The sequence below is a fragment of the Epinephelus fuscoguttatus genome, linkage group LG4 (genome assembly GCF_011397635.1).
Source record: "Epinephelus fuscoguttatus linkage group LG4, E.fuscoguttatus.final_Chr_v1".
NCBI classification, from domain to species: Eukaryota; Metazoa; Chordata; class Actinopteri; order Perciformes; family Serranidae; genus Epinephelus; species Epinephelus fuscoguttatus.
This window is the reverse complement of record NC_064755.1, coordinates 30,998,167-31,010,558: the sequence shown is the minus strand read 5'-3', so window position 1 is coordinate 31,010,558 and position 12,392 is coordinate 30,998,167. Positions and strand designations below refer to the sequence as shown.

General features: G+C 40.7%; 1 protein-coding gene across 2 annotated transcripts; it reads left to right on the top strand.

The window, feature by feature from the left end:
* The first annotated feature begins 103 nt into the window (after positions 1-103).
* taf3 (TAF3 RNA polymerase II, TATA box binding protein (TBP)-associated facto) lies at positions 104-11,769 on the top strand. 2 transcript variants are annotated; one of them, XM_049574785.1, is made up of 7 exons: positions 104-481; positions 952-1,194; positions 2,660-4,488; positions 4,575-4,657; positions 6,364-6,619; positions 6,739-6,845; positions 10,881-11,769. In XM_049574785.1, the coding sequence occupies exons 1-7, from the start codon at positions 316-318 to the stop codon at positions 10,993-10,995; spliced, it is 2,799 nt and encodes a 932-aa protein (XP_049430742.1). In that variant the 5' UTR covers positions 104-315; the 3' UTR covers positions 10,996-11,769. The 2 variants fall into 2 exon arrangements, with proteins under 2 accessions (XP_049430742.1, XP_049430741.1); XM_049574784.1 differs by having other exon boundaries at positions 6,364-6,634.
* Positions 11,770-12,392: the final 623 nt, after the last annotated feature.

The window sequence follows — 12,392 nt, the reverse complement described above, 5'->3', positions numbered from 1 at the left end:
TGAACTAACGTGTGTACTATGACAAATGTGCTGCGCATCTTTAGACGTTGATGACCCGCTCGATCACAGCACAGCCGTGTAGGCAGACACTGATTTCTGCGCATGCGCGGTCTAGATTTCGGGGATGGGTCTATCGATGGAATCAAGATGGCGACTCTGGCAAAAGCGCCAATATATTTACTGAAGTAGATGTCCAAAATTAACCGCGGTAGCGGGTTTTCTCAAGCCCCCGAGGGCTTCCGTGAAACATGAAGACCGGGAACATGTTTTGGAAGAGGAACTGACCGGGATTAATACCGTAACAAAGTCAGCGAGATGTGTGAGAGCTATGCCCGCTCGCTGCTGCGTGTTTCGGTGGCGCAGATCTGCCAGGCTCTGGGCTGGGATGCGGTTCAGCTCACTGCGTGCGATCTGCTGTCCGATGTGCTGCATCGATATATCCAGCAGTTGGCCAGGGTCTGCCATCGGTACTCTGAGCTGTGTAAGTGCTCCCTTTAGTATCCTGATTACTTTTTAAACCCGTAAACCTGAAGTAGTCGATCACGTTGTTGTTGACTGGCTCTGGTGCTGGCGCCCCCTAGCAAAGGTTGATGTGTCAAAAAGTACAGTAGCTACATGGCTAAGTAGCTTCCATGTATTGTTGTTGTTGTGGCTATGATGCCTTGCAGCTGTGGTCACTGCATTGTGCCAGTCTATGTCACGTGCGTTAGTTACATAAGTACTCCTGTCTGTGAAATGATTCACTCAGTCAATCCGGGACCTGTTGAGCGTTACTTCTTGCTCCAGGTTGAATGTCAACATTAGTCAGGGCACCTTCTTGTATGTGCAGCACAGCCACCAACATGCTGTCAAACCTTTGTCCCAGGCTTTTATCAGCCCTCAGCTCAGTGAACAAGAGGCATGCGGAGTGTGTGCTGAGGTATAATGGCTTGTTATGATGCTGCATTTCAGATGGAAGAACAGATCCAGTCCTGGACGACGTCAGCCAGGCCTTCAGACTGTTGGGGGTGAGTCTGAGTGAACTGGAGGACTACGTCCACAACCTGGAGCCTGTGGCCTTTGCCCATCAAACGCCGCTCTTTCCTGTCAGCAAAAACAACCTCCTGCAGTTTCCCCAGCCTGGAGCCAGAGATGCAGAGGAAAGGAAGGATTACATTCCAGATCACATGCCACCTCTGGTCTCCTTACAAGAAGGTCAGTGCAGATAACGGCTATATGCACATCTCTGAGTGTGGCTGTGTTCAGTATTTTTTACATGTTGAGATTTTATCTGCACTGTATATAGAATATACATATTACGGTACACTCACTGGCAAATATTTGTACATCTAGCTGAAAGTGGACTTTATACTGTGTTCAGGATGGTTATAATGATCACTTCTTTTTATACCCACTTCATTTCTATCAATGAAGGTAGAGACACCTCTCAGCCAAACACAATACAATTCAGTAACACCATAAATTACATCAGAAGAAGAAAAATATTTACTACCATGTAGGTTTCCCTTATAAGGAATTGGCTTTGGTGTTTGGTGCATGCAGTACAATAAACCTTCAATAATATGAACAACAATAATTCTTCAAAATGATCAGTGAGTTGAGTCAAACATCTTTCTAACTGCTTTAACAAAAACTGAACTCTATAACCATCGTGAAGGTGGGATTGTATTATACTTGGGTTTTAGTTTTGGCTAGGGTTACCTAGTAAACTGGAAACTGAGCATATGAAACCATATGTTAAGATCAGGGCAAATTAGTTTGGGTAGGCCACCATAGTAATCTGTATATGTGTCAGAACTACAGATGAAACTGTATGAAAATGTCATGACATGAATTGACCAACTTTATCACAGTTATCAGTGTTATAACAGAAGAAATGTGCTAAAAATAGAGCTGCAGCTAATGACTATTTTCATTGTCGATTAATGTCTTGATTCTGTTGATTATTTTCTCTGTTGATTGATTAGTTGTTTGGTCTATAAAATGTTAGAAAATGGTGAAAAATGGCGATCAGTTTTTGGAAGCCTGAGATGATGTCCTCAAATTTCTTGTTTGGTCCACACAACCCTAAAGATATTCAGTATATTGTCATAGAGAAGTAAAGAAACCAGAATATAATCACATTTATGATGCTGGAATTAGAGAATTTTGACTTTATTTCCTTAAAAAATGACTTTAATCAGTTACTTGATTCTCAAATTAGTTGCCGATTAATTTAATTATTGACAATTAAGCAATAAATTGTTGCAGCTCTAGCTGAAAATATTCAAATATTCTGATGCACACACTGAAATCACCACCACAAGTAAAATCAGTAGCAATTTGCATTTTTGTTTGCATGAACACTAAAATAATAACAATAGCCAATAGCTCATGTAAACATATAAGTTGGCACCATTTTGCCATGCATCTGGGACACTGTTGCTACTTTTGGTTTATGCTGGACGGTGAGTTTTTCAAAGCTTGGTGATCAAACACAGTTTTAATGATAATTGAAATTTTAAACAGTAGTACTTACTGTAAAGAATTATAGCGCATTTTGTTATGAAACCAGTAACTGTTAAATCCCTTAATAAATCACCTGCTGTGGTTGTGAAAATCCTTGGATGTTAAAATTGAAAACAGAGCTCAACTAATATTTTATCCCTTTCCTCTCCAGAAGAGGAGGAGGAGGAGGTCCTTGCTGACATGGGCACCTCAGCCGAAGCTATGCAGGTGGCGCTGGAAGAGGATGAGGAGGAAATGGACGAAGACGAGACGGTTAATGATGAGAACCACCCACTGAAGAGGCACCTGGACAGTCCTGACGCAGCTATGGGCATGATGCCTACCTCCAAGAGACCACGCATGTACCCTGGCCTCAGCCCAGAATGGGGGGTTGAGCCCAGGGAGCCCCTTACCTCTCTCAACCCTCAACGTGTTCCCCCAGGCATGCTGCCTTCTCATGATAGCCTTGACCCCCTGTCACCTGAAACACCTTCTGGAGCTCTGCCTTCCTTCAGACCTCAGCCAGCAGTACCAAAACACTCTGATCAAAAGGGCCTCACCACTCCAGGAAGAAAGCCTAAGGTCTCATCCCCTGGCAGACAACGGACTAAGTCCCCGAAAGGGGTCATACCGGTTCCGGTGGGTAGTAGTCCCATCCAATCTCCAAAACCGTCTAAGGAAAGGAAGAAATCCCCAGGGAGGACAAAGAGTCCTAAAAGTCCCAAGAGCCCGAAGGTGGCTTCAGCCAAAGCATCTCAAACCCAGAGCAAGACAGATGGTGTGCACAAGCTACCGCTGTCTGCGCTGAGTGAAAGGATGGGCAAAGAGAACATCCATATGCGTCAGAACATAGAGGACAGGGAGTTGGCTGAGGGCCCCTTCAAGAAACTAGAGCCTGATCATGCAGCTATCGATGACTCCATTGATGCTGTGATTGCCAGAGCATGTGCTGAACGGGAGCCCGATCCTTTTGCTTTTTCTTCGGGCTCTGATTCAGATAGTAATGGATTCTCCAGCCCGAGGAGGCTGACCATCATGGAACCGTCTACACCTAAGCTCCCGACAGGGGCCAGCATCTCTATAAAAGACACGTCAACGCCACTTCACCTACAGACACACACAAGCCTTGGAAATTGGACTATGGATGATTCAATCAATGAGGTGATCCGAAAGGTCAACCAAGGGGGTCCATCCGCACCCCTGCCAAACCTAGGAGATTATGTCTCATCAGGATCAGCCTCACCACCTACTCCTGAACCTCTACTCAAGGTGTTTGAGGAGAAGAACAAGATTGTGTCATCAGTAGAGGTCAAGAAAAAACTGAAGAAGGAGCTTAAAACTAAAATGAAAAAGAAGGAGAAAGACAAGCCGAAAGACAAAGACCGTGAAAAGGATAAGGGCAAGCTGAAAGAGAAGAACAAGGATAAGAACAGGGATAAAAACAAGGACTTTACCAAGGATGGCAAGATGCCCTGGAAAGAGTTTGGACTGAAAGATGATGAGCACTTCCCTCAGCGAGACTTTACTCTGCCTGAGGGCTCCATCAAGATAAAAAACAGAGACGGAGATGGCCCTAAGAAGGAGAAGGAGAAACACAAAGACAAAAAGAAGGATAAAGAAAAAAGCAAAAAGGATAAAGATAAGAGGGAAAAAGGTAAAGACCGGAACAAAGAGGACAGGCAGAAACAATCTGCATTAGCCCCCTTCGCTCTGGGTGAAATCCCGCCACTGTTCAGCCCCTCCGCCTGCCTGCGCATCCCCTCCATGCTCCCTCCTTTGGCCCCCATCCTCCAGGATAAGGACGTAAAGACCAAGGAGAAGGACAAGAAGAAAGACAAGAAGGAGAAGAAGAAAAAGAAAGACAAGGAGAAGGACAAGGAGCGCGAGAAGGCCAAAGAAAAGGAGAGGGAGAAAGAGGAGAAGAGGAAAGAGAAGGAGAGGGAAAAGGAAAAACGAGAAAAGGAGAAGGAGAAAGAAAAAGAGAGGATTCGACTGGAGAAGGTAACTTTTATTTTGTTTGGTGTGTCATTATGTGTCCGTGTTAGAGTGTAACTGATATTTAACTTAAAGTCCTTCTTGTCTTCCAGGTGAAAGTGGACACTCCAGCAGCTCTGCCATCTCCAGTCATCCCCAGACTGACGCTCAGGGTGGGAGCAGGCCAGGACAAAATGTAAGCACAATGAAAGTTTGTTATTTCTGGTAATATTTCTCTTTGCATGTTACAAGAAATCCTCTTTTTAATCCTCTATTTAAAGAAAAAAACATGAAGAAATGTGAAGAAGATATGAAGTAGCATTATATTTTTTTTATTATCACTAGTATTACAGCAGTTTAGTAAACAATAAATAAAGCTTTTATCAAATGCCTGTTCAGATTCAGTGTTGTTTACTTATTTTTGATTTTAAAAAAAGTCCCTGATTTAAGTTTAAAGTGTTACTAATTGTAGATTATTTAATTAGGCAAAGTTCTTAACATCTGAAAAAGTTTGGCTTCTTCTGTCACATGGAAAAGGGGATTCTGTAGGACAGGGTATTTTTGTGTTACTTATTGAGTATTTTAAAAAGTATGTTGAGGTATCTATGTCATAACTAAGGCATGATATTGCTCTTCATATAAAAATCAAATATGTAGACTGTGTTTAATCAATGAAGTCATCCTGCAAGAGTCCCACATGTAAAAAAAATAATACACTGTACTGAAAAAAATGCATTATAATATAAAAAAAGAGTTTTTTAAAATAGAAAATAATATGAATTAAAACACACATATAAATAAGTTAAAATAGACATCACGTATTTTAAAAAATGTTCAAAATCTAGCTAGAGTTCTTTATTATCATATACAAAACAGTTACAGAGAAGCAGACATTGGTGATCTTGGATCTCAGGCTCCCTCTAACAATTAAAATTGAATAAATGTTAATTAAATGTATAAAAAGAGAGAATCCAAAATAGAAAATAGTGCAAGTTAAAAATACAAGGATAAAATAAATTTAAAAAAAAAAAATAATTAATTTTGGTCTGCAAATGCAGCATGTATTAATCTACAAATTCATGTAAATAAAGTCACAGCCTCTCACAGAAAATGGCAGATACTTAAATAGTACAGTGCAAAACATTACAATAAAGTAATTTAACATAACTTAGACAGCTTGTATCACCTACCTTTTAAACAACACATCAAATTCAGCAATGAATGACAAAATATAAACATAAATAAAACATACTATAAATGAAATTAATAATATTATTAAATAATACTCTCATATTAAATAAAAACATACATTTGTGGTAGGTGGTAATTGCAATAAATATCCTGAACAGGAACGTAGTAGATGTATATGCATAATGAGAAGCATAAATATATATATCTATATATAATTACAGAGGTAGGGCTGGGCAACATTTAAAGAATTACAGTACCAGTACCCTTAAAAGTGATACTAGTTTACTGATACCAGTAGAGTACGTCATTTTATACCTTTTTTTTGTACTCCATTTGATACCCCTCATGTGAATGGAAGCATTCACTTGCATAAAATGCCACCACTGCCCAAATGCAGGTATTGTTTGACTGGAGAAGTTTAAATACTGCTTAGTACTGGATTATTTTGGTCGATACCTTAAAGGTATGGAGTACAGATACCCAGCCCTATACAGAGGTGTAAACAACTTGTGAAACAGTAAGTGAAAGTATATAAATAGTAAAGGGTCAAAACATGTTGAGCATGTTCGGAGGATATTATCGCTACATATTTCATTCACTTGGTTTTTGAAATTTTGACGATGGCTCATATTCTTTAAATTATATAGTTTACATCGAGATATTCAAGTCTCCTATTTGTATTAACTTGTTTCTGTCTCTGTCCGCCACCAGTGTCATCAGCAAGGTGGTTCCAAATTCAGAATCCAAGACGCCGGCGCCCAAGACCCCCGCTGCCAAGTCTGGACCTGGGAATCGCCCTCGGACGCCCCCTCCGCCCCCGATGCTCACCCCAGTCGTCCCCACTCTGCCCCCACCTCCGTCTCCGCTTCCACCGGCTCCCGCCCCATCATCGCTGCTCCCCACCGTCCCGATGCTCTCTCCCGCTGCATCCTTCAAAACACCGGTCCGCAGCGTAGTAACTGAGACTGTCAGTACATATGTGGTGAGAGCTCGTACTCTAGACTGCTTTTTATTTACTGGTGCACATGATAACAGTATTTTCATATAGAGTGGTTCATATTTAAGAGCTGGATGTTTTTATTTTAGATCCGAGATGAATGGGGAAACCAGATTTGGATTTGTCCTGGATGCAACAAACCTGATGATGGCAGCCCCATGATAGGATGTGATGACTGTGATGATTGGTATCATTGGTAAGAGACTTAATTCTTTTTTCTTTTCTGGCCCAATGACTCACTTTGTATTGTGTTACTTTTTATATAAGATAATAGTTTTGCATAGTTAACAGTTAAGTTTTAATTGTTACCATGAACTACAACTTTAATTCACAGATTTTTGTGCTTGTTTTGGGATTTTAATGCTACACACAGTTCATGGTTTGATACATATTCGGTAGAGCAGTTAAAACAGAAGCACTTGTTTTAAAAAGTACCAAAATGATTGCTTATTGGCCATTGAAAGACTCAAGCCCTGTAATAGAACCATTCGAGTGATGGTGTCGCTACCAGTTTAGCTTGTTTGGTTGTTTTCAGAAAAGTAATGTCACCAAACGTCAAGTCACTAGGTCACCACACAGCTTTGTTTCCCTTCCAGTATTTGTCCAGTGTCATTTTATCTGACTGGGGGACCATAATGCTTCCAAATGATAGATCTAAATGACATCTTCAAGCTCTGGTCTCTCATTTGTCATTTGTAATCTTCAATTATCCCACTGCCAAAGATGTATGGATACAACTGTCTCTCTAGAAATGTTCCACACTCGCTAAATGTAATAAATAAGGGCATAAAAATCAAAACAAAGAAGTACTGCATGAAGCATCCTTATATTTTTTGGAATATCTGTAGTTGAATATGACAGCTTTTCCATGGTCAGGCACCTTGACAGGCTCTTCACACATTGATAAACAGCTGATGCTTCAGGTTTTTCCGATTTAAGAGTAACTTAAGCTTATTTGACAGTAATTATTTTGTTAACTGGGCCTATCCTGAACTGAAGAAAGTCTCAAATTGAAATTAAACGCACAGTATGTAATTTCGGCCACTTTGGGTTTCTCAATCAAAACAATAACATAGGACAGATTTTGACGATGTCATGAAGTAGCATCACAGGAGTTAATTGTCTTCATTGTCAAATAACCAACAATGCAGATGCAAATCATGCTCTTGGATGAGTAAATGTATTAAAGTTTTAATCACGTTAAGTTTAGTCAGGTTATGTAATTTCATTCCAGTGAAATAGCTAATAATAACATTAGCTTACGTAACGTTTACTTTCTAACTTACCATGATATAAGTTGACTACCCTAACAGATACTGTAGCTAACGTTATTTAGGGAATTCAGTCAAGGGGTAGCCCTACGCCCTCATCTGTGGTCTAAACAGTCATGCTAAAAATACCGTTATGAGCGTGTTGAATGGATATAAGATCACCATACCCATTAGCTTGGCAGCTGACATGAACTACAGTGCCCTCCAAAAGTATTGGAACAGTGAGGCCAATTCCTTTATTTTTGTTGTAGACTGAAAATATTTGGGTTTGACATCAAAAGATGAATGTGGGACAAGAGATCAACATTTCAGCTTTTATTTCCAGGTATTTACATCTGGATCTGATACACAACTTAGATGATAGCACCTTTTGTTTGAACCCACCCATTTTTCATGAGAGCAAAAGTATTGGAACATGTCACTGACAGGTGTGTTTTGTTGCCCAGGTGTCTCCCAATTACATTGATTATTCAAACAATAAATAGCACTGAATATCTGAGCTCAGTTTCAGATTAGGTACGATAGATTTTGCCTGTGCAGACTGCATTTAGAGGTGGAACCAACATGAAAACCAGAGAGCTGTCTATGGGTGAAAAAGAAGCAATTATGAATCTGAGAGAAGATGGACAATCAATCAGAGCCATTGCACAAACACTGGCCATAGCCAGTACAAGCATTTGGAATGTCCTGAAGAAGAAAGAAACCACTGGTGTACTAAGCAACAGACGTCGAATAGCTAGACCAAGGAAAACATCAGCAGTTGATGACAGAAACATTGTGAGAGCTGTAAAGAAAGACCCTAAAACAACTGTTAGTGACATCAGCAACAACCTCCAGAGGGCAGGAGTGAAGGTATCACAATCTACTGTTCGCAGACTTCATGAACAAAAGTACAGAGGCTACACCAGAAGATGCAAACCACTCATTAGCAAGAAGAATAGGAAGGCCAGGCTGGAATTTGCCAAAAGGTACAGAGATGAGCCTCAAAAATTCTGGGAAAAAGTTTTATGGACTGATGAGACAAAGATTAACTTTTTCCAAAGTGACGGAAAGGCGAAAGTTTGGAGAAAGAAAGGATCTGCTCGTGATCCCAAACATACAAGCTCATCTGTGAAACACAGTGGAGGTAATGTCATGGCTCGGGCTTGCATGGCTTCTTCTGGGACGGGCTCTTTCATCTTCATTGATGATGTAACACATGATGGCAGCAGCAAAATGAACTCAGAAGTCTACAGAAACATTTTGTCTGCTAATTTAAAGAAAGATGCAACCAAACTGATTGGGAGATCCTTCATCATGCAGCAAGATAACGACCCAAAACACACTGCCAAAACAACAAAGGAGTTCATCAGCGGCAAGAAGTGGAAGGTTTTAGACTGGCCAAGTCAGTCTCCAGACTTAAACCCAATAGAGCATGCATTTTACCTGCTGAAGAGGAGCCTGAAGGGAGTAACCCCCCAAAACAAACAACAACTGAAAGAGGCTGCGGTGAAAGCCTGGAAAAGCATCACAAAAAAAGAATGCAAAAGTTTGGTGATGTCAATGGGTCACAGGCTTGATGCAGTTATTGAAAGCAAAGGATTTGCAACTAAATATTAAGTCTCATTCACTTTAATCTGTTTTAAGTTTATATGTTCCAATACTTTTGCTCACCTAAAAATGTTGTGTTCCATTACAAATAATGCTCTCTTCTAAGTTGTGTATCAGATCCAGATGTAAATACCTGGAAATAAAAGCTGAAATGTTGATCTCTTGTCTCATATTCATCTTTTGATGTCAAACCCAAATGTTTTCAGTCTACAACAAAAGTAAAGGAATTGGACTCACTGTTCCAGTGCTTTTGGAGGGCACTGTACTTGTCGTAGTAGCACATTATCATAGGCTGCATCGATGTTGAAATAGCCTTTCATGTCAATAAATTAGGTCTCTGCTGGATAACTGTGTTGCAAAATGGCATGCAGTTAAAAAAAATAATATTGTGTGACAAAAATGCTGTGATAGTATTAGTGAGCAAAATTTAGTGACACTGTATGACTTATGATGACATATCATCTGGTGTTTCCCTGGAAGTTAGAGCAAGTAGAGGGGTTAAATGGGATGTGATGCCATTGACAGGCAACCAGATAAATGCACTGTTACTTGGAAAAAAATTACAGATTTGTCTGGGCTTGAATGTTCAAAGGCAAATACACAACTTAAAGTATATAAACAGGTTTAATCGGTTTTAACATTTTAATGCAAAAATGTACCTTTAATGTCCTTTACCGTTCTGGACTAAGACATGTGGTGTTAGATGTCCATCCATTTTCATCCGCTTATCCAAAGCCGAGTTGTGGAGGCAGCAGGCTGAGCAAAGTACCTCAGATGTCCCTCTCCCCAGTGACACTTTCCAGCTTCTTTTGGGGTATTTTAAGGCGTTCCCAGGCCAGATGAGATATGTAATCCCTCCAGCGTGTTCTGGGTCTGCCTCGGGGCCTCCTAACAGTTGGATGTGCCCTGAACACCATTAACCAGAGGCGTTCATGAGGCATCTTGATCAGATGCCCAAACCACCTCAAGTAACCCCTTTCGACTCGAAGGAGCAGCGGCTCTACTCCGACCTCCCCTCCGATGTCTGAGCTCCTTACCCTATCTCTAAGGTTGAGCCCAGCCACCCCACGAAGGAAACTCATTTCGGCCACTTGTATCCGTGATCTCATTCTTTCAGTCACTACCCAGAGCTCATGACCATAGGTAAGGGTTGGGACATAGTTGGACCGGTAAATCAAAAGCTTCGCCTTCCAACTCAGCTCCCTCTTCACCACGACAGTCCAGCACAGTGTCCTCATCGCTGCAGGCGCCGCGTCAAACCACCTATCTATCTTGTGATGTTAAAAACCTCAGTAGAAATGTAAAAACAGCTGCATCCTCTGCATCCTTTCACTAACCTGAACCCTCCTCTTCTTCTCTTGTGTGCTCAGGCCTTGTGTCGGGATCCTCACGGCTCCTCCAGAGGACCAGCAGTGGTTCTGTGTTAAATGTTCCAGCAAGAAGAAGGACAAAAAACACAAGAAACGGAAACACAAACTGCATTGAGACTATGCAAAAAGCACATATTTTGGACTTTTTTTGGACTTGAAGCCATCACTGAACACTCGTGGCACTGCTGTAACATAATAATAATAAAAAAAAAAAAGAAAGTTTAAAACTGTGGCTGAAACTAACATCCGATGATTTTTTTAAAATGACGTCAGCCATGATGCATTGTGAGTTGGTATGAAAAAAAAGGCTTTAACCAGCACATATCCAGCCTTAGTTCTCACATGAGCTCTGTGGTTTTCCCCTTTTCACCTGTAAATCGTTTGCTTGTTGTTTTGGATGTCCAGTCGAAGGAGATCATGACAGTTATGTTTGTATAAGGAGGCTTTGACAGTTTGTCTCAGACGAGCTCAACAAAGCAGAGAACCAGAGATCAACAAACATCCATCTTCTTTATTTCTGTTTCCCGACCAACAAGTCAAACCCCTCCCCCGGTTTTCTGCAGTATCATTGAAATGTCATGTATATAAGGATGACGGCATCAGGTGTGTATAAATGTGTCAATACCAACTTCCAAGCCAAGTGCATTTTCTTCTTAGAATTCTGACTTGTTAAAAATCCATTTTCAGATATTGGTTTTTAACTCGAATGATTTTCTGTAATTTCTGTACATTTTTTAAATTTAAAGTTTGTATTTTTATTTTTTTCTTCACATGGATTTGTCCTGGAGTTAATACTGTAGCTGTGCTTGTAATGTAATTCATTTCGCTGATATTTCAATATTAAAGATGAACGGTCTGTGTACTCACAGACTTTACGACGTAAATCTCATTACCATCACAACTGTACCTTTAATTTTCTGTCACCCCCTGTTCTGTGCATCCTTATTTAATTTTTAACCTGTACAGACTTCTCTAAAAGAAACCAATTTCCAGTAGCTGAGTGTTTGCATTTGCTTGACAAATAGAAAAGATTGGAAATATTTTAACAAACTGAGTTTCAGATGAATTTTTGTTCTTGCTCATTTCACTCCTGATGACAAAACAATTTGTCTTCGCACTGTGCAGCTGGTTGCAGATCAAATCCAGGATCCTCCCTTGCAGCAGTCTGTGCAATGCATTAGCCTAGATTTGGGGCTATTCTGCTGAGTTGTCATCCTGCATTTCACCTACATGAGATATGTGGGAGAGCTCTTGGCAGTCATGTTGCACCGGGTGGCATTTTTTTAAGAGATCGATTGTGGAAAGCGAGGAGCTGTTTTTTCTCGTCTCTTTCAGTGTCTGACAGTGTCTCCTGTGCCGTTTGCAGCAAAGTTGTTTTTGCTTTTCCCTCCATGACCACACGGTGTCATTCTTCAAGCACACACCCTATAGCACGCCGCTCAGTCATGACATGTACAGACACCACAGCAGGCTCACACAAAAATGTAGGAAATAAGAATGTAAGAAATGTGA